The sequence below is a fragment of the Canis lupus genome, chromosome 6 (assembly GCF_048164855.1).
Source record: "Canis lupus baileyi chromosome 6, mCanLup2.hap1, whole genome shotgun sequence".
NCBI lineage: Eukaryota > Metazoa > Chordata > Mammalia > Carnivora > Canidae > Canis > Canis lupus.
Window position 1 is genome coordinate 50,314,999 of NC_132843.1, and position 21,551 is coordinate 50,336,549.

Here is a 21,551-nt window from a genome sequence, read left to right on the forward strand (position 1 = left end):
CAGCAGTCAGGAAGCAATTCTATTCAGCCTCCATTCACAAAGGTGTGTGGGAGTATGAAATGACTCAGGAAGAAGGTTGCTCACTTTGATATTGTGAGTAGCAGGAAACTTTGTATATAGCTTGTCCAGCAAGAGAGGAGGACTGGTTGAGTAAACCAGTTCACACACACCATGAAGTACACGCAGCTATAAAAAAAATGAGTAAAATCTCCATGATACGATCTTCTTAATATACAGGTACGTGAAAAAAGCAGGGTACAGAACAATATAGATGGAACCACTCTCTTTTGTGAAAGAAAAGGAGAAAAATAAGAATTTATATAGTTGCAAGAAGAGATGGATAAGGATAAGCAGCAAATATAAATGGTTTCCTAAAGAGGAGGAGAAGTGGGGAATGGGGCGAACATGGGAATTCTCTGTATCATAAAATGCTATATTTTTAAGTTGTCATTTTTGTAAGATAATCAAGATGATTTATGTAAGATAAAATTATAACAAAGCCCTACAGATACAAAAGGTGTGTGTGTGTGTGTGTGTGTGTGTGTGTGTGTGTGTTCTGGTTTGTCCTCTTTGTGGCACTAATAATACTTCAGGCACCATTGCCTGCCTCTGGGCCTATACTCTAATAGGCCCACTGCAACAGACTCACTCATGGTTTGTGTTTTGTGCTCTTCTTGATTCCTAGAAATGATAACTGCTTTTGAGCCCATTTATTTTTGGTTATCCGTCTTTGCATTTTATCTGTCATTGCTGTATATTTACAGCAGAGGAAATGCTTGTATGTGTGAAACTTCTATGGCCGTGGAAATCTTTTTCCTCTTGTTTTAACCCGTATCATTGAAAATCCCTTCAAAACATTTCTTGTCCTGCCTTAAAAAGTCTAGTATATACTCAGAATAATTAAATATTTCTTGGATGATAAAACATATCAGAATGAAATATCTAAACCATAAAAATTCATGTAAAAACCATATTTCATGGAATTTAAAATGCTACCGATTGTAAGATAGACCATTATTTTATGTACCATTAAAAAATGCTGCCAATTAAACTATGATGCAATGTTTTCCTGCACATTCTTTGTAAGATGCATCTTGATTTCAAAGATACTAAAATGTGAAAAAATGTGCATCTTAAGATAGATCAAATATAGTTATAGATACAGACTTGAAAGATAAAAAGGTTGAATTAAATGTGCACTCATCTCAAGATGTTCCAAAAATCAAAAAGAAATATTTTGCCTAGAGCAATGCCAAGCACCTGGTAGGTACCTGAAGAATACTTATGAGAGAATAAAGGCTTCTCATACACCATTGAATGGTCACTAAAATACAGAGAGAAGTATGAAAAAAAATGGTTAAACATAGACTATGTCCAGCCCCTGAGCTGTTACTTTAAGCATAAAAAAGATATAAAAAAAATGAGGACAAGATGGACCACCCCTGGAATAGTTTATACTCTAGTGAAAGAGACAAATGTAACAAACATAGTCTGATGTTGGAGGGGAAAGCAGCATGAAGGTGTAGATTTGGGGGTTGTCTTCAGAGGGATAACAGCTGAAATTGTGGGGATAGATAATGACATGAGGCTTGCAGCAATGAGGAGAGGGATGAGGGTAAATCCTTGGAGAGTACCTATATTAGATGGGGAGAAAATGAGGATCCAATGAGGAAAACCAAGACACGGTCAAGATAGCTAAGGGGAGAAATTGGAGAGCAATTTGTCACAGGCCAGAGTTAGAAAGATGGTTTTAAGAAGGGAGGAACAATCACCATTGTCAAATTGTGGAGAGATGGAGCAGGATGAGGAGTGAAGATGTTATCAGATCTGGCAGTTAGGAGGTCATCAGTGACTTCCAATAAAGTAATTTCAGGAAAATGATTGGAGCAGATGTCAGACTATAATGAGTTGATGAGTAAATGCAGGAAGAGTTTATCTAGAAAAGCTTATGAGAAGGGATAGGAAGAGGCAGGAGAAAACAGGAAGGGCAGATATGGAATCAATGAATGCAGGAAAAAGTAAGCACCAAAAAAACCTCATGGAAACAAAGCCCAGGGCTGAATGTCTAGACGTAGGCCAAATGTCAGAATGGGGAGGCAGATGGCCGGCAAGGCAGGGAGCAAATGTGGGGGCCTTAGAGAGGAAAGGCAGAGAAGGTAAGAGATCAGGCAATCTTTGGTTCAGTTCTTAGCTCTGTCCCTTACTGTATGAATTTGGGCAAATGTCTTAAAACTCTGCCCTTCAGATATTAAGAAAGAATACCCAGAAAGAAGATAGACACTCCAAAAACACTCCTACAGTAAATATGATACATTTCTCAGAGGTTTTTTTTTTCTTATGATTTTAATGTAGGCTGATGACATAAGTCCAAAGCATAATTCTAGGAAAGAAGCCTACAAGGGGACAAAATGATGTATTTCAAGTGCACAGCTTTGTGACAGTTTAGCTTTTAAGAGTATCCAGGGTTGGAATTACAAATGGATTTCATCCTGCATGCCAGCACTGATGAGATGCCAATGACTGCCTGAAGCACTGGTTGGACAGAATCATGTTTGAGGGAGTCTAGGCTCAGCATAAGAAAGGGCTATGGATTAAAGAAGTTGGCCAGAGGCTTGAGAAGGGATGGTAGGAAGAATAGGGTCATGAATTTGCTGACCCTGAACCAGGGGAGGAAAATGGGCTATGTATCCATCAGATAGTTTTCCATCAATGATATTGAGCTTTTTGATAAATATTGACTTGTTAAAAACTTCAGTGTACATTCTCTGAGGAGTACAAATACTCCACGTTATACATTAAGAGTAGAAACATAAATTGCAGCAGTCAGCTACAGCCAGTAGGTTTGACATCCTTTTATGAATATTAATATATGTGATCAGAATATATTCATTCACTTACTAGAAGCCCTCTCCACCTGTTCAAGGTAGAGGACCATGGAAGTATCTAAGGCAAGATCAAAAATCTTCCTTGGAAAAACTCCTGGTTATGAAGTAAGATGTGGAGGAAAAGGAGATTAAGCTCCTGATGCTTCATATACAATAGCCATGGATCATTTTATTTTGAAAACTTTTAAAAGTTACTATTGCTAAGCTTATATATATATATGTAAGCTCCAGGTGTATATATATACCTCCTGAATAAAGAAGAGGTAGAAGGTTGGTTTTCATCCTACCTTAAGGCCGGCCTTAAGGGCTTCACGAAACATGGCTTGGAAGCCTCTGCTGTAAGATTAATTAGTTACGAAATGCACTACCAGTCACTAAACACATTAATTTGCTCTATTAGAATGATAATGTTTATGAATGGGCAAAATGTTGGAGATATTTATAAAAAATGACCATTTTTAATTTAGTTACCTACGGTAATTACAGTCATTAGAATACATCCTCCAGAGTCTGGATTCTTCAGTCTAACAAAACTAACATAGCAGCACCCAGAGTTAAGTTCAGGTGAAGGAAGGCAATGCCACGCTCAGGCCCAGGCTTCTCTTCAGCCCATGGAGAAGATCGGATTTGCTTCTTGCTCCTCACATGGACTGATCTCTTGAGAACATCACCCCACAGCCCAAAAGATCTGCTCGAATTTTAGTCTTGGCATCTATGTTCCAGATGAGAAAAAGGGAGAAAGAGGAAGGAACGGGGTGACCCTGCTGCAAAGGCTTACGTGGTTCCCTTTAGCAAGACATACTGACACCTTCCCATTTGCATATTTCTACTGTTAATAAAGGAACACCTGGTAACAGGAATACCTAGGCCGACTTACTATCATACCGTTGACTGCTTCTATACCTGTGTGTGTGTGTATACATATGAATAAAACCATATGTATAGATTTTTATTCCCACCAGCCCAATCAGGATACAGAACAATTCCATTACCCCAAAAATCCTCTCACATGCCTATCCCTTACAGTTGCACCTTCTCCCGCCATTATCTCCTGGGAACCACTCATCTGTTTTCCATCACCATAGTTTTGGGATTTCAAGAATGTCGTACAAATGGAATCAGATAGTAGGATTCCTTTTGGGACTGCCTTCTTTCACTCAGCACAATGCCTTTGAGATTTGTTGAAGTTGGTGTGTTGGTAGTTCATCCCTTTTTATTGCTGAATAGTATTCCACAGCATGCAGGTATCCCTGTTTGTTTATTCATTCACCTGCAGAAGGACATTTGGATTGTTTCTAGTTTTTGACAGTTGTAACAGAGCTGCTATTTATGTATGTTTTTGTGTGAATGTAAGTTTTCACCCATGTCTATGTTTTTATTATGATGAGATTACATACAAGGACCTAACCATTAATATGTTCTCTTCCCACATTGAAATATATGAACCTCCAGGATTTTGCCTGATTCAAAGCAAGTAGCAGACTGGTACCATGAAGAGTAAGCTCCTGGCCTGTATACTTTTCAATAGTGGTGTGGCATTAGGCAAGTTACTTCACATCTCTATGCCTCAGTTTTCCCCGTCCTGAAAAATCGAAGCAACTGGTAGGATCCCCACGTTGGTTCCCTGACCTGTGGAGTGAGACTATTATAGCAGGAAAGGCCATATGGAAGCCACTAGATCTACTTGTATTTAGGAAAATAATACACTAAAAGCAACACTGCATATTGGAGGGATTGCAGAGATTAGTGCCACCATCAAGGATTTGAAAGATGGGGATCCCTGGGTGGCGCAGCGGTTTAGCGCCTGCCTTTGGCCCAGGGCACGATCCTGGAGACCCGGGATCGAATCCCATGTCAGGCTCCCTGCATGGAGCCTGCTTCTCCCTCTGCCTATGTCTCTGCCTCTCTCTCTCTGTCTCTCTCTGTGACTATCATAAATAAATAAAAATTAAAAAAAAAAAAAAAAGGATTTGAAAGATGTAGGGGTGGTCGTTCCCACCACATCCCCATTTAACTCTCCTATGTGGTTTGTACAGAAGACAGGTGGATCTTAGAGAATGATAGTGGATTATTGTTAAACTGAATTAGTGGTGGTTGTACTTGCAGCTGCTATACCAGATGTGGTTTTGTTGTTTGAGCAAATTAACACATATCCTGGAAACTGATATGCAGCTATTGGGCTGGCATGCTTTTTTCTTTATCCCTGTCAATAAGAACCACCAAAAGCAGTTTGCTTTCAGCTGGCAAGGCCAGCATTCTACCTTTCCTGTCCCACCTCAGAGGTATATCAACTTTCCAGCTCTATGTTCTAATTTAATTCATGGGAATCTTGATCTCCTTTCCCTTCCACAGGTTGTCACACTAATCCATTACACTGATGATACCATGCTGATTGGACATGGTGAGCAAGAAGCAGTACCCACTGTAGGCTTATTGGTAAGACATTGGAAATAAATCTGGCACAAATTGAGGGGCCTTCTATCTCAGTGAAATTTGGGGGGAATCCAGTAGTGTGGGGCATGTCAACATATCCCTTCTAAGGTAATGGATAAGTTGTTACATTTGGCCTCTCTTACAGTCAAAAAAGAGGCACAATGCTGAGTGGAACTCTTTGGATTTTGGAGGCAACATATTCCATTGGAGTGTATTATTCCAACCTATTTTCCAAGTGACTCAAAAAGCTGCTGAATGAGAAGACTCTGTAATATGTCCAGAGTGCTGTGCAAGCTGCTCTGCCATTTCCGCCATATGATCCAGCAGATCCAATGGTGCTTGAAGTGTCAGTGGCAGGTAAGGAAGCTACTAGGAGTCTCTGGCAGGTCTCAACAGGTGACCTGCAGCTCAGACTCTTAGGATTTTAGAACATCCTCTATGGATAACTATTCTCCTTTTGAAAAATAGCTCTTGGCCTGCTGCTAGACCTTAGGAGAGACTGAATGCTTAATCATAGCCACCAAATTACCATGAGACCTGAGCTCCTCATCATCTGACTTGTGAGGAGAGACGCTACATTCCAAAAGAACTGCATGAGTTTTCTAATTTATACAGACAGAAATCTGGGGAACACGTGTGAGGATGGATATTAAGGGTATGGGATAATGGTAGAAGGAACATAAAGTGACTTCTCAACCTCCAAAACTGTATAAGCAAATTCCTTATAACAAATCTCTTTCATATATACAGTTGGTCCTTGAACAACATGGGTTTGAAGTGCGCAGGTCTACTTATACATGAATTTTTTTTATCATAGAGTACTGTAAATGTATTTTCTTTTCCTTTTGATTTTAATAGCATTTTTTCTCTAGCTTACTTTATTGTAAGAATTCAGTAACACAATATATATAACATACAAATAACACACAAAATGTGGTATATTTATTTATAATACATATAATACACAAAATAGTGTTAATTCACTGTTTGACTACTTATGTTATTGGTAAGGCTTCCCCAGTCAACAGTAGGCTGTTAGCAGTTAAGTTTTTGAGGAATTAAAAGCTATACTTGAACTTTCACTTGCTTGGGAGGGTCAGCAATCCTAAACCCTGCCTTGTTCAAGTGTCAACTGCATAATGAAAGTCATTCATATATATATATATATATATATATACTCCATTGGTTTTGTTTCTCTGGAAAACCCCAATAAAGGCAAGTAATGTAAATGTAACATCTCTGTGTCTCAATTTCCTCATCCTGGAAAATTGGGATTAACAGTTTCTACCTCCCAGAGTTGTGAGGATTAAAAAAAATAATTGATACGCAGAGTTTGCTGAGGTCAAAGCAGTGTTTTCTACATTTTTTATTTTTATCACTTAGTAAAGTTGATGGCAGAATGCAGATGTTGATAAATATTTGTTGAATAAATGACTTAATCATTTTTTAAAAAATAATCTTAACATATATAACGGTATTATTCATTATTTTTATTCAGCAAATATTTATGAATACCTACTATGCCCAGGCATAAACGTTTTCATTAGGAGAAAAATGAATTATTGATATAGACTATTTTAAACTGTTTTTTTTCCTCACAGAGCTATTCTTCCTTAAATAAAAATTCATTCTATGAAAATTTCTTTTTATGGAAATGAGATACAGAATGAATAGCACATGCACAGGCTTCAATTACTTTCTGAGAGTCATATTAATTTGCTTTTTTAAACTAAAGAGCAAAACAAAGATCAAGATAGAAGACAGGAATTTAAGTATTTAGGTTCTTTTTCTTGGAGGTATTTCCTTGCCCTCAGAGCAGGGACCTGTAATTAACTTTGCTTCAAATAGGTTGAAGATTTTGAGACTTCCCCTATGGTAATGCCGGTGAATATAACTTATTTCCGGATTAATTGTAACACCATTGAAATTTGCATTTCCTTAACTGTGTGTTGGTTGGCCTGGCTTGAAATAATTAGATTATATGGTGGCCCAATTATTTGGTTTGCACAGTCAAGCACACACCCTACGGCTTAATTACCATGAATAAATCAATCCCACCCCAAATTCATTGGCTGTCACTGACAATAGCTTCATCTGTACTCGCACAGTGTAAGGAATTCAATGAGGAGGCTAAGACCCGTGATTAAAACTTTAGCCGTTAGAATAACCGTTCTCTTAGAGATCCGTTTTTCTTTTATGTGGAATCGGCAATTCTACTCCATTTAAACTTTACAGTCATTTCTCTCAAGACAATCTAGGATTGAATTTCTTTTTTATTAAACAAACAAACAAACAAACAAACAAACAAAACAACTAAGCTCTACACCAAAGGTGGGGCTTGAACTCAGGACGCTGAAATCAAGAATCACAGACTCAACCCACTGAGCCGCCCAGGGGCCTCCTGAATTTCTTTTTTTCTAACTTCACTTAGGAGAGATGCTTTTCTATTCAGCCTCAAAAACAAAGACCAAAAACAAAAACAAACAAACAAACAAACAAAAACCCAAACTGGAAAAATCTTAGGGCTTTTTTAAAAAAGAATTCGTAAAATCATTGACCTGGGTCTTGTCCAGGGAAATTTACCTTTAAAGATAAATCTTAGAACATGACTGAAATAAAAGAGATTTACAACACAAAACGCCTGCTATCTTCTTTGCTCTGAGAAACAGTGACATTCTGGATGAGGCTACCGCTGATTTCGAGATTTTTTTTTTTTTTTTTTAAGGTCATCAGTTTCCAGTTTACGGCTAGGTTTTAAGTATGTTCCCAAGCCAAAGTCAGGGGAGAACGGCTTCCCACGGCCCAGGGCGCCGGCTACGCGCTCCGGTCGGGCGAGCGGCGATCGGGGCGCAGGAAAACCCCGCCAAGGGCAGGGGCAGGGGCAGGGGCAGGGGCAGGGGCAGGGGCAGGGGCAGGCACGGGCCACTGGAGCGTCCGGCGCCCCAGAAGCGACCGGGGGTTACAAACAAGTAGAGCAGAAGGGATGGGAGGCTAATTAGAACCAGCACGAGACCCTCCCCCGCGCGCTCGCCCGGCCGGGTCTCCAGCATTCGCGGAGCTGGGGGCGGGGACTCGTTAGGATTCAAATTTAAAGCGGGACGCCCGCGCAGAGCTCAGCAGGTGCCTCCAGCCCGGCTCCCCGCGGCGGGCGTTTCCGCCCCTACCTGCCCACCGGGCCGGAAATTACCTAGCAGGGGAGCTGCCCCTCCTTTGTTGTCAGAGGTTCAACCGCGCGGAAAGCCTTAAAAAGCGCGCAGCGGAGGGGACGCCGGGGCTGGTCCTGCCCGCGGGTACTCCACGCGTTTCCACGCTCTGGGCCGCCGTGCCCCCCGCCCTTCTTTCAAAATGCCACTGTCCATTGGGGAACGCCGGAGTGAGGCTGGGAGGGCAGTGGGGCGGGAGGAGAGGGGGCATAGTAAGAAGGGACGAATGCTCAACGTGCTACACAGGTTACGCTTCAAGAAGGAGCCCAGGAGAGGTAACGCATGCGCCGCCTGCATCTCAGGCGCGTGGAAAGCGTTGCGCATGTGCAGAGCCGAGAGGGGCGGGGGGGCGGGGGGAAAGTGCAGCAAAGGGGTGACTGGCAGGTTGAGGGCGCTTTAGCTACTGGAGAGCCACGGCGACCCGGAGGCGCGTGCGCAGAGCGCCCGAAGGGGTGGGGCTCCTCCTAGGGGACGGCCTCGCGCGCCCCCTGGCGCGAGCCCGGGGAGAGGAAGGAGCGGGAGGGGGCGGAGAGGAGGGAGGAGGCACGGAGGGCGGGAGGGGGGAGGGGAGCCGGAGCGAGGGAGGGTTTATCGACCGGGCGATTTTGGTTAAAATATTCAAAATGGCGGACGGAGGAGCAGCGAGTCAAGATGAGAGTTCAGCCGCGGCGGCAGCAGCAGCAGGTAATCATTACAGCATTTTACATATTCATATTCATACTCAACCCCGGCTCCCGCTGCCCCCCCCGCGACTTAGCATAATTTATTAGTACTCAGGATTATTATAATTAACGGCGGGGAGATGGGGGGCCGGGGAGCACGGAGCCCCCGCCGGGCGCCGAACGGAGGGGAAAAGAGGCTCGGAGCGGCCAGGCGGAGGGGGAAGACAAGGGGCAAAGGGGGCTGCGATCCACCGCCCTCCTCCTGCCCCCGGCCCACCCCGCCGCCGCCGCCGCCGCCGCCGCCGCCGCTCGCCCGCCCGCCCGCCGGCACCGGCCCTCCTCCTCCGCCGGCCGCCGCCGCCTCTTCGCCGCCGTGCCCGAACCCGAGCGGGTCCTCGGCGGGGCCGCGGGGCCGGGGCACAGGGAGAGGACAATAAAGACATTTTACATATTCATAGCCGCTGGGCCGGCGGGGCGCGGGCGGGCGACCCGGGCCGGGCGGGCGCGGGGTGGGGGGGGCGTGGAGGGGGATGGAGGTGGCGGCGAGCACAATGCCGGGGAGGCGGCGGGGCCGGAGCGGACCCCGGCGGCCGGACAGCCACCCGCGTCCCCCCCGGGAGAGGGCCCGGGCGGGGGGGGGCTCGGCCCGGGGGTGCGCCCGGGGAGAGCGTTCTGCCCGCGCCCCGCCGCCGCACGGGGGTCCGAGCGGGGCTGAGCCCGGGGGTCACGGCCCCGGGCACCTCGGCCGCGCCCCGCTTGTCCCCCGTGTGGCGGCCTGACCTGAACCGGGCCTGCGCCCTAGGTGGGTAGGGGCAAGCGGTCGTGGGCGCTGTGAGGTGGCCTCGGGGCGGCGGGGGTGGGGAGCCCGCGCAGGGGTCCGCTTCGCCCCCTCCGGGGCGGACGGGCTGGGAAGGCGGCCCTCGTGGAAAGTTCCCCTCGGAGGGGGATGCCCTCCGGGGCAGCCCCATGTGTTCCGGACCGTCGGTCAGCGGTCCCCGTGGGTCGTGCTTTCCCTGGGGAGTTGGCTGGAGGTGTCTGGCGTGGTCTGATCTCCGTTCCCCCCCGCCCCCGCGCCCCTTCCCGCGCCCCCGCCCCCGCGCCCAACCCGGGCGGACCGGGCCGGGGGCCCTCGGGGGCCTCTGGCTCTCAGGCCCCAGAAGCACCCGGAGGCCTCTCAGGAACTTGGATGTAGAGAGGGCTGCCCTCCTGCCCCTGCCCGAGCACCGGCTGGCCTGACAAGTTGATAATATTCTAGATTTCCCCTCTCCTGTGGGGAGTTAGGTAGGGGCGGAGATCCCCCTCCCCGGTCCTGTGGTGTCGGTTTCTTGCTGGGTGCTCGGTCCTCTCTACTCTCGGCTTAGCCGAACCTCTCTCATTTGAATAATGTCTAATTCGGGGAGGTTTATATTATTGAAATGGCCGCCTGGCTTTCCCCGCCTCTCATGTTTAGTAATTCAGACCTTTAATAACAGCCACTCACAGCCCAACGCCGTGTTTATATTTTACATTCGCCCCATGTGCTTTTGTGGTTCGATATGATTCTTTTTTTTTTTTTTCCTTGGCAATCCACGGGGCTCTGAGATCAAACCCAGGCTGTGCTGGGAAGAGCTGGGGGAGAGCTAGGCCTTGGCTCCTCTAGCAGTTGCCTAGGCCTCATTCTCTGCCGCTTGATTTATTTACTAATAACCAAAATGACTTTCCCCTACCAACTTCCATACACATACCCGTCCTCCGCGGGCAAAACAAACCCTCCTGGGGCCTTAACCAGCAGTAAAGCAGCTCCTAGCTAGGCTTCAACTCTGTCGTGTTTTGTTTTCTCTTAAAAAGACTTTCTTACAGTTTGCAGTAATATTAGGCCTAAGGAAAGAAAATCTTCTCATTTTCAGAGGCGACTGAAACCTATTTTGATTTCATACAAATAAATCACTTTACTTTGGTGATAGTTCTCCCCTGCCCCTTGGCTTCTACCTCCAAGTTAAACACTTTCAGGCTTTGTAAAAGGTCTGCAGTATTTGTAAAACCCATAGTTTTTTTCTAGGAGTTGTAGAATAACTAAATGTTTTAGAAGTTCCAATTAACAGCACTTTCAGAATGTCTCAGTGCTGCATTTCCTTTTCAACTTCTTCATTCTAATTTAAAAGATGGCTGATATTAATTTTGTGCTATCCCTGTTAAGGTTTGCTTATTTTAATGGTAGCACTCCTAAAAACAGAAATGGGGTTATGTTTTCTTTAAGTATTTGTGTCATGGTTAAATGAGTGAACATAGTAGAATAATAAACATAGGCATTGTGTCTACCCTGATCTTGTAACTTATTCTTCTCCCAGCACACCCACCCCTCTTTAAGTTGTCAGAATTGATTTTATGTTTTATGTAGAATTAGGACAGTTGGTCTGTGAAAGTCAGGCTAACTTCCGTAATTCAGAAGAAACAGTAATTTTCATTTTTGGTCTTTCCCTTGTTAAAGTTTTCTTTCTTTTTTATTTTACATAGTTTTAGTGTTTTTTTGTTTTTTTGTTTTTTTAAAAACAGCGTTGCTTCTCATTGGTGGTTTTTTTTTTTTTTACCCCTATTAGTAAAGTACCAGAGAAGTGTTATTTAGCATTGATGTGTTAAACCTTTGAAAATATAAGGCACTTTATGGTCAGTTGCTAGGTACATATTTTGGGAGACATTAGTCTTCAGTTTAATTTCTAACAAAATTGTAGATTTGATGGGCTAAAAGCAAGCCAATTTCCAATGACCAGTTCTTATCATTTTTCCTTTTTCACCTCCACTAGGCAGGCCCCGAATGCAGCAGGGAAAAAAGTCTGTAGCTTTCATGTGAATGTTCAGGTGAATGACTGCTTCAGAGACCTGAAGCATGAGGTCGAATGGACAAAAAAGCAGTAATATGATTTCATGCCTTAAATAGCATATGTTTTTGCACCCGATTCCCAAGATGTGGTCAAACTGATGATGTCATTGGACTGAGGACAAGGTGCAGTTAATTTGATTTATTGTCCTGAGGTGAAGTGTAGCAGTGAAACCTTCTCATAGGGAAACCATTTATCTCGGGACAATTTCCTTTATAGCTGCAATTTAACCACTACCGAGGCTGTAGATATTTTATCCAGGATGATAAAATGTACGCTGCATTTTATAAACAAAATTCCACTGTTAGAATTTTTGTAATAGAGGAAAGGATGAGTACTGTTAACTGGCCTCCTATTTTGGTTGGCATTCTATGCTTTGTAAAAATTCACCCCCTCAAATTCTCAGAAGGAGACCATGGGTTTTAAGTAAGTATAATCATGGAAGTGGATCAATATAAATGCTTATTTTAGAGCTGTTCTTTGTGACCTCCCAAACTCAAGTAAGAAGCTGCCAGGCTAAAGAAGGAGAGATCATTTGCCTTAGAACCTATTTCAGTGAGTAAAGTGAAGTTGAAGAGAATGAAGGCTGTATGTTTTTAGATTGAAATTACAATGTTTCAAATAAGGTAGATACTTAGAAGAAAGTATTTGGTTTGCAAACAGGTTTTTAAAAAATAATTCAAAATTATTTTTGAATTTGTCTTTAGTCTGGACAAATTTGTTTATTTTGATAAGTAATTTTTAGAATTACATTGTGAGGTAGTGCTTCCACCTATGATTTCTGACATAGAAGACTTCTTTTAGACATTTTTCATCGTAGTTTTTACCAGTTTATCTTGAAGTGCTGAATAAAACGCCCTGGGAATGCGGTAGGATGCTGTGCTTTTTAGCCCTTTCAAGCTTGATACAGAATTTTAGATTACTGTTGAGCCTTAGTAAGTTTATAATCGGCCTGTCTCCTTATGTGTCTGTCAGGCAGCTTCTCACAAGTTTTCAGAAGACCCACTGTTGCTTCCTTCTTAACTTGCCCCACCTGTTAATTATAATGGTACTTTGAGTCCAGGTCTTGAAAATTCACGCGACAGCCGACCAAATGTTTTTAATATCTGAAAGGACCATTCTGCCTCCAAGCTATTATTGTAAAGTAATTTTTAACATCTTTCCCAAACTAATTTGATTCCTTTCATTTTGTCATTGTCGAAAACCCCAGTAGTCAAAGGAAAACAAAGTGACTATTCAGGTTTAAATTGTATAGTATTCTGTCATGTTTTAAAATGTATTATTCTCTGCATCATAAAGCAGAAGAAATAAAACATGTTTTATTTATTGTTGCCTCGATTGCAGTAATTGTTAATCTACTATATTCATCTGGTCACTGGATTTTGGAATAAGTTTAGGGCTCAGAATGTTAAATTGCTGTTATCAAGCCACCAAAGATGTTTAAACGAGCCCTGAATATCTTAGGCCAGTGCTTCTATAACGACAGAACTGGAAATTTGAAGGTTATCTTTCATAAGTATTTTGCACTAAAAATGAACTATTTGAAGTTTCTCGAATCTGAATTATTTCATCTTGGATTTAGTTGTGTGTGTATGTTTAAGTTGTTTTTAAAATTGGTCACTCACTTTCATGAGTATGTTTCCTAGTCCTAGGAAGACTATGATATTGTGTAGGGGTGATTGCCTTATTATTAATGGGTGTTTTTGCTTTGTTTTTTATGTTGAAAACCCACAGGTCTAGTCTTTGCATATAAGTCTTTCATGCACTATTAGAAATAATTTTCTTTGAAAATACTGGTACATGACTCATTAACTTGCTTTTATACAACAGTATTTGCTCAACTACAGTTTTTGTGATTAGTAAATACTTATTATGAAAGCGCGATTTTAAGCAGGATGTGTTTTCCCAATGGAAGTGATTATGTTTAGAACTATCTAAATAATTATTGTTTACTGAATGGAACAAGTCACAGACAAAACATGCTCCTTTTGGGTCACTTTGTTCTTATTTGTTTTTTCTTTTAATGTTAAATACCTGAGCAAACATGCTTATTACTTATTTCTTCAAGGAAATCCAGTGTTAGGTATTACAGTGTAGATTTGATTATTATACATTTGTCTTACTTGAGTTTCTGTATCCTTTCTGCATGAATTTTTCCTCCTCCTCTTCTCTTTTAAGAAACTGGGCAGGAGTTTTGCTTAATTTTTTTATTGTATTGCTTAAATAAGATAAATCTTTTTGAGGGGAATCAGGGTTGAAAGAGGTAATGATTACAGATCATAGAGAATAGCAGGTTCCTTATCCATCTTTTGCTCAACATTTTTGCACATTATTGACATTTTGTGACATTTTGCACATTATTGACATTTTGCAAATATCTTCTTTGCAATAGAAGATATAAACACATTTTGTGAATAAAGATAATAACTTTGCAGATTTATATTTCTTCTTAGGTTATTTACACTGATGTGAGTGTTATCTAATTGTATCCATGGAAAGAGGCAAGCTTAGGGTGCTCTTTCTTTGCCATCTTCCCAGACTCCCCCCTCTATTTCTTTTTAGTAATAAATCTGTTTTATTTTGTACTGAAATGTTTCTATGTTCTAAACTGGCTGTGAGCCCTTATAAACTCTTTCAGCACTAATAGCAAGGAAAAAAAAATAGCATGAGTGGAGCCATTGCCTGACTTTCTGATCCACTTACAGTATATTTAGAATTTGGAATATGAGAATTATCTTGTATTTCAGAGACTGCTATAAAGAAGCTCTTTACATAGTGTGCATATAGTTTAGAGAGTGCTATGTGTTTTTACTAGAGGGTGTTTGTTACTGAGCATTTGATAGGTTATCTTGTTTGTCAGTGGCTCATATAGCTTCTTTGGGATTTTGTTTTTCACAAATACCAAGTCTTCACTGTTACCTAGATTTTGCTGACAAGACTAGCACTGAGCAAAGGAAGAATCAGTAGACCTCTAGATTTATCAGATTTTTAAAAAAAATTTATTTATTTATTCATAGAGACAGAGAGAGAGAGAGAGAGGCAGAGACACAGGCAGAGGGAGAAGCAGGCTGCATGCAGGGAACCCGATGTGGGACTCGATCCTGGGTCTCCAGGATCACACCCTGGACTGAAGGCAGTGCTAAACCGCTGAGCCACTCGGGCTGCCCAGATTTTTTTTTTTTAAAGTACAGTCCAGGAAACTGGATATTCATCCAGAAAAGGATACATAAAATTAATTAAAAAAAAAAAAAAAGACAATGTAAAAAGCACAAAACTAAGCTCAATATGAGTATTGGTAGTAAGTAGCTTTACTTAATCTACAATGTTGAAAGTCATTACAAGTACAGTTTAATTTGTCACATGATTTATTTCATAATTCTCTGTAACTTTATTGGTTTTTATGTTGGAATCACAATAGTGGATAAAGTTAAATCAGAAAAATAATAAAACCTATGTAGGTTTTTTGTTTTGTTTCTTTTTTTTTTTTTTTGGACTAGTCAGCTTTCTCTTTGCAATAGAAGATATAAACACGGGGATCCCTCGGTGGCTCAGCAGTTTAGCGCCTGCCTTTAGCCCAGGGCGTGATCCTGGAGTCACGAGATCGAGTCCTGCATCAGGCTCCCTGCATGGAGCCTGCTTCTCCCTCTGCCTGTGTCTCTCTCTCTCTCTCTCTCTGTCTCTCATGAATAAATAAATAAAATCTTAAAAAAAGAAGAAAAAGAAGATATAAACAAAAATGGCTGGGAAGTGAAGTGAACATTATGTTTTTGTTTAACGTGATCACCTTAAATAATGGAGTTGTACTGACTGGTGTTGTAACTTACGGAGTAAATTTACTTTTTTAGAAAAAAAGTGACTTACCTGTTTTCTTGTTTAGTACACTTATTTTAATGGTCTGCTTAATGAAAAAAAAAGTCCTTTTTTTGCTGATTCATACTGCAGCAAGGAAGTATATTATAATCAAGCTTTTAAAGATACTTACTTCATCGCTTACAAAAGCTATTTATCTGCTGTGTACCTGGTCTTATGCCAGTTGTTTTTGGAGATAACAAGGGAAATCTAAGACTGCTGTGGAGCAGTTGGTATGTTTTCTTAGCAGGGAAAATTTAAAAACAATGTATGTAATTACATATTAAAATATATAGCAGATAATAACGATCAGAGTAGAGATCAAAGTGTGTCCAAATTTGTAGGAACCAAAGCATCCTAGAGCCGTTATAGCTGGAAGGTAATGTAGATACCATCTATCTTAAAGCCTTTATAAATGAGGAAATGCTCTCACAGTGGTTTAGTGTCTTGCCCTCAGTTTCTTAACTGTTGAGTTAGCCGTCAGAATACAAGACATCTGACTTTCTAGACTCCTCCTACCCACACCTCCAATCTCTCCCCTCTCTCTACCTCACTGCTGCCAAAGAAGACGTTAAGTAGAAGATGAGTCTTAAAGCTGAGCTTAAAAAGGCTAAAAGAATTTGGAGGAATGGGAAGACAGGGAAGCACATTGCTGGGGAAAAGTTCAGGGCTGTAGATAAAGAATGAGGCAATTGTTCTATGTGCAGGGAGTCTTTTGAAGGTTTTTGAAGTAAGGAATTCTGTGATAAAAGTGATATTTTAGGATTAATATGGTGGTGTACAAGATGGTTGGAAATAGGAAGCAGAGACTGGATCCATGGAAACCAGTATAATAAAAATTGAGGCATGTGGTTTGTTGACTAATTGCTTTAAACACTGTTAGAGCTACAAACAGGACAGTTACCTGACCTCGACAGACTTTCAGTCTAATAATAATGTAATAAAATGGAGAATCCATGATAAATATGCTGAAGATGTCCAGTTAATCACGTGGAATAGGAACCTTTGGGAAAAATTCTTGTCAGGTTTTTTTTTTTTTTTTTCTTGTCAGGAACTGTTTTATTTCTGACCAATCGTTTTGTTTTTAGTCTCTGGACATTGGATTGTCTTATTGTCTTAGTTTCCTTTTACTCAAACTGTAGTGTTTAGACCACATTATTAACCTGAAAGATGAGATAGGAATTATGGTATGCATTTTTCTTAGCCTCCTCATTCCCATTTCCATTTCATGTCCTTACACCTTTTGTTTTATATTTCTTTTATTGCTTCTATCTTGAAAGTCTTGTTATTCTATGTTTTATGTGGGCTGCCTTTATATCCTTTCTGGAGCAAGGCTGGTGTAAATAAAATTACCATCACCATGACATAATGATAATGTCTGTATTTTTATAGTACTTTAAAGTTTATAGCAGCACTCTCATTTTCATTACCTTAGTTGTTCCTTTCAGGCAAGTATTATGCCCATTTTATAGTTGAGTAAAATAAAGCCTAGATTAAGTGATTTCCCAAGGTCACGTGCTCAGTAAGCACAAAGTATATTTGGGGAACAGCAGGACTTCCAGGTTAGTTCTTACATAGGCTATACAGTGGGGTGTGGTGGAAGGTAGTTTGGGACTCTGTTCTGGAGAGCTCTGAATGCTCTGTATTGGTGGTGTAGAAGTTTGGATTTCTTTTGCGTAGGCAGTACGGAGCCATTGAATTTTTTTTTTTTTTTTTTTTCTGGACTAGCCATGATCAGAGCCCTGAATTTTAAGTGTTTAAAACGCAGCTAATTAGAGTCAAGGTGGGATGCTAAGGTTTTGGACTTCTATTTCTAGGACAGTGCCAAATGAAAGGAAGTAGGGAGGTTGGAAGGGGGAGCTCTTTGGAGAATAGGCAATGAATTCAATTTTGGAAATGTCATTTGAGACATGATTGGGTGGATATTAGGTTATAAACTCATTGTGAAGATCAGAACAGTTTTACTGAAGTAAATGTGTGATAAACATACAAATATTAGGATTGAGATTTGTGCTCATACCACAAATGTGTGTGTATGGATTGAGTCGGAGCATTGTAAATACTAGACATCTCATTTTGACTTTGCCACTGACTTCTGTGGTTGTTTCAACAGTAAGATGGTGATAATACCAGTGTTAGAGTGATGCTGTGGGGAGTAACAAATTGATAACAGAAGTATTTTTAAAGCACTGTAATAGTTTTTCTTACAGGAGCACAAGAGTAAAATCAGCAATTTCATTACTTGTATTGTTGCTGTAGTGAAGGAGAAGCGTAGCTTTAGATTGATTCTGTGGGGCACCTTACTGCAGGTTGTACATTTCCTTGTGCAGCCAGCACCTTGCAAGAGGGAGTATACTCCCTGCTACTCCTGAAAGTTTTACATGGTGGTGGTGTTGCATTGTAGCAAACATAAACTTTGAAGGTATTCTGCTATCTAGTCCCCATCCCTGCCTGTGCATCCTTATCTTATGCTACTTCCTTATAGAGCCTGACTCAACACTTCCACCCAGGAAGTCCCCTTATAGATCCGCCACACAGCTGCTTTTATCAGGTTGTCATTTTTTATTTTTTTTATTTTTTTATTTTTTTAAATTTTTTATTTATTTATGATAGTCACAGAGAGAGAGAGAGAGAGGCAGAGACACAGGCAGAGGGAGAAGCAGGCTCCATGCACTGGGAGCCCGACGTGGGATTCGATCCCGGGTCTCCAGGATCGCGCCCTGGGCCAAAGGCAGGCGCCAAACCGCTGCGCCACCCAGGGATCCCAGGTTGTCATTTTTTAAAAATCTACTTAAAATTTTGTGTTGAAGAGCTGTTCAGGGAAGGTTGCTATATTTTGTTCTGATGCTTATTTGGGCTCTTTCAACCTCCTTTCCCATCACCTACCCATCCTGCTCCACAGTCTAATCCCAGTTTGAAAGTAAACCTGATGTTTTGGTCAGGCTGGCATCTGGGATTCTTTGTGAGAACCTCTGCTCACATTGTCCCCTCCTTGGGAATGTCATAGTGTGTGACATGGTATAGTGAGCTGAGAGACCTGGGTTCTAGATCACTAATTAGCTTTGTGATTTTGGGACAAGTTACTTCACTGATGCCCCCCCCCCCCCCCGCTTTTCTTCATATTTGTAAATAAGAGTTTTTACACTTAAAAGCCATTTGAGTGTTTTGGGTTTTTTTTGTAGTTCCTATCTATCTATTTATCTATCTATCTATTTATCTATCATCTATCTATCTTAGAGTTCTTTTTAAAATGAAGTTTAGACCCCTGGGTGGCTCAGTGGTTGAGCATCTGCCTTTGGCTCGGGGTGTGATCCCCGGGTCCTGTGATCCCAGGGTCCTGGGATGAGTCCCGCATTGGGCTCCCCACAGGAAGCCTGTTTCTTCCTCTGACTATGTCTCTGCCTCTAATGAAAAAAAAAAAATCTTAAAAGAATAATAAAATGAAGTTTAGGCCGAAGCTTACTATATGAAAGCTAAGAGTGGACTTGTTCCAATGGAAATGGTTGTCAGGGCCAGAAAAGCATCCTCTCTCTCTTATCATTGTGGCCCCTAAGGCACTTCCACAGGATTCTTACAGACTCCTGCTGAGCACTGTTGGAAAGCTGTTGTTCTTGTTTATCATAAAGGACCTATCTGTTATTCTGTCTCCAAAAATAGCTGATCTCTCAAGCCTATGCTACTGTCCTAGTTTCTCTGAGTTTAGCACTTAATTTGTGTTCATTTAGCTAATTCAGCACTTCATTATACACAGTCTTATTTTCTTCTCTAATTGAGTTATATAAGTAAATCTTTTCTCCTCTAAGAGGAGAGCAAGTGTGTTCTTGAGAGCAAGAACACACTGCTAAGGACAGAATAGACATTTAGCAGATAATGTTTGATTGATTAAATTAGGGTTCTTAGTCTTTGTTGGGATAAGAATCACCCTTGGAACTTTCTCAGCATGCAAAGGCATAGGCCTTTCCTCCAGAGTTCCTAATACAGTAGAGGTATGGCCATCCACAGTTTAAAAAAGCTTTACAAATGGGGCGCGTGGGTGGCTCAGTCAGTTAAGCATCTGCCTTCGGTTCAGGTCATGATCTCAGGGTCCTGGGATGGAGCCCCACTTCTGGCTCCCTGCTCAGTGGGGAGTCTATGTCCCTCTCTGTCCCTCCCCCATCCTGCTCTCACACGCATTCTCTCTTAAATAAATACAATCTTTAAAAAAAAAAAAGTTTTATAAATTAGTAGCATTGAATGATTAGGATAATTTAAATTAGGATAGTTTCATTTCAAGACTATTGCTTAGACTATTTTGAACAGTGATTCTTGATATACTAAAGTGGCTCTACTGTGGAAAGACAAACAGAACTAGTAAACCTAGGTCCTTATTCTGTTTGTAGCACTGTGTAGCTTTCTGATGATGCTTCACTTTTCTGGCCCATAGGATTCTCACGGATATATTGTAGATTGTCTTCATACTTTTTTTTTTTTTTTTTTTTTTTTGCTTTTTAAGCTACAGAGTTCGTAATATTTCTTGGGTGAAGGCCAGTAAACAGATACTTTGAATAGCTTGGCTTTCATCTGAATACCATTTTAATAAATATATTAAAAATATAGAGCATGATAGACATGATCCTATCTTAGCAACAGAGCTAAATCATGAGATGGGTAGTCCAGAAAGGTGGAACTAAGTTTTGAAACATCTTACTACAGTGTGAATGAATAAAGACAGTAAGCTTATCAGAAACTGTAATAGTTTTCAATGTGAGCATGAACTGGATTATAATTAACCAACCTGACTGGTCCTTCTGCATTCATTTAATTCAGTAAGTATTTATAGAACTTCTTTATTCCTTGCCATGTACCCAACACTGGAGATAGAATAGTGAGAAGGATGGATATGGTTTTTGCATTCAAAGCTTACAATCTGTTGGGCAAGTCATACATTAAATAACACTGTTCCTACTTAACTGAGTAAAACATGGAAATCCGGGGTACTCTGAATAAGATAGGGTCATCAACTTAAAGATAGGGACACCTAATCTGGACAAGAGGATTTGGGACGGGCTCCCTAAGCAAGTGATGTTTATACTGAGACATGAAGGATGACAAAGTTAATCAGTCCAAGACTGAATAGGAAGTAGGATTGCAAATGTTCTAGGCAAAGGGAACAGTATAGTACATTACTCTTGAAACTCGTGGAAAGCATAGCACTTTCAAGGAACTCAAGTTGGGCCTGTCTAGTCCAGATTTAGCTAAAGAGGTGATGATGATTTTATTATAAGGCTATTTTTATGATCTTTGTCCTTTTTAATGGCTAAATATACAGGCAAAATCTGTGGAAGAGACTCCATACCCTCCACCAAATGTATTGATTTCCAGTGACAATAATAAATAACATTTACCAAGCCTTTGAGCCAGTTACAAAATGCTTGACATGCATTTTTGTATTAATCTTGACAATGACCCCATGAGGTTATGTGCAGTTGTTATCCATATCTTTCACGTGAGAAAACTGTGGTTAAAAGAGGCTAAGTGGCACATCTAGGTCTCTGGCCTATTTTGATTGTGGCAGTAGCAATTAAGAGAATTATCATGCTCTTAACCATTAAATTCTGTTTCAGGCCACTTGGATGAGAAGTATGTAGCAGCTATTACTTCTGAGTTTATCCTTAGAGCACTTAA

At 41.3% G+C, this 21,551-nt stretch overlaps 1 protein-coding gene and 1 long non-coding RNA gene across 5 annotated transcripts in view; one reads left to right on the forward strand and one right to left on the reverse strand.

The window, feature by feature from the left end:
* The window catches only part of LOC140635592 (uncharacterized), a 71,896-nt gene that overhangs the window by 45,998 nt on the left and 4,347 nt on the right, over positions 1 to 21,551 (reverse strand). The window lies entirely within an intron of this gene.
* Positions 9,088 to 21,551, forward strand: part of POU2F1 (POU class 2 homeobox 1) — a 187,006-nt gene continuing 174,542 nt past the window's right edge. For 2 of the 4 annotated variants that reach the window (XM_072830448.1, XM_072830452.1), the window contains exon 1: positions 9,088 to 9,205. In XM_072830448.1, the coding sequence (XP_072686549.1) occupies positions 9,145 to 9,205 (61 nt within the window). In that variant the 5' untranslated portion in view covers positions 9,088 to 9,144. The remainder of the gene's footprint in view (positions 9,206 to 21,551) is intronic. The other 2 variants (XM_072830450.1, XM_072830451.1) reach the window with 2 other exon arrangements.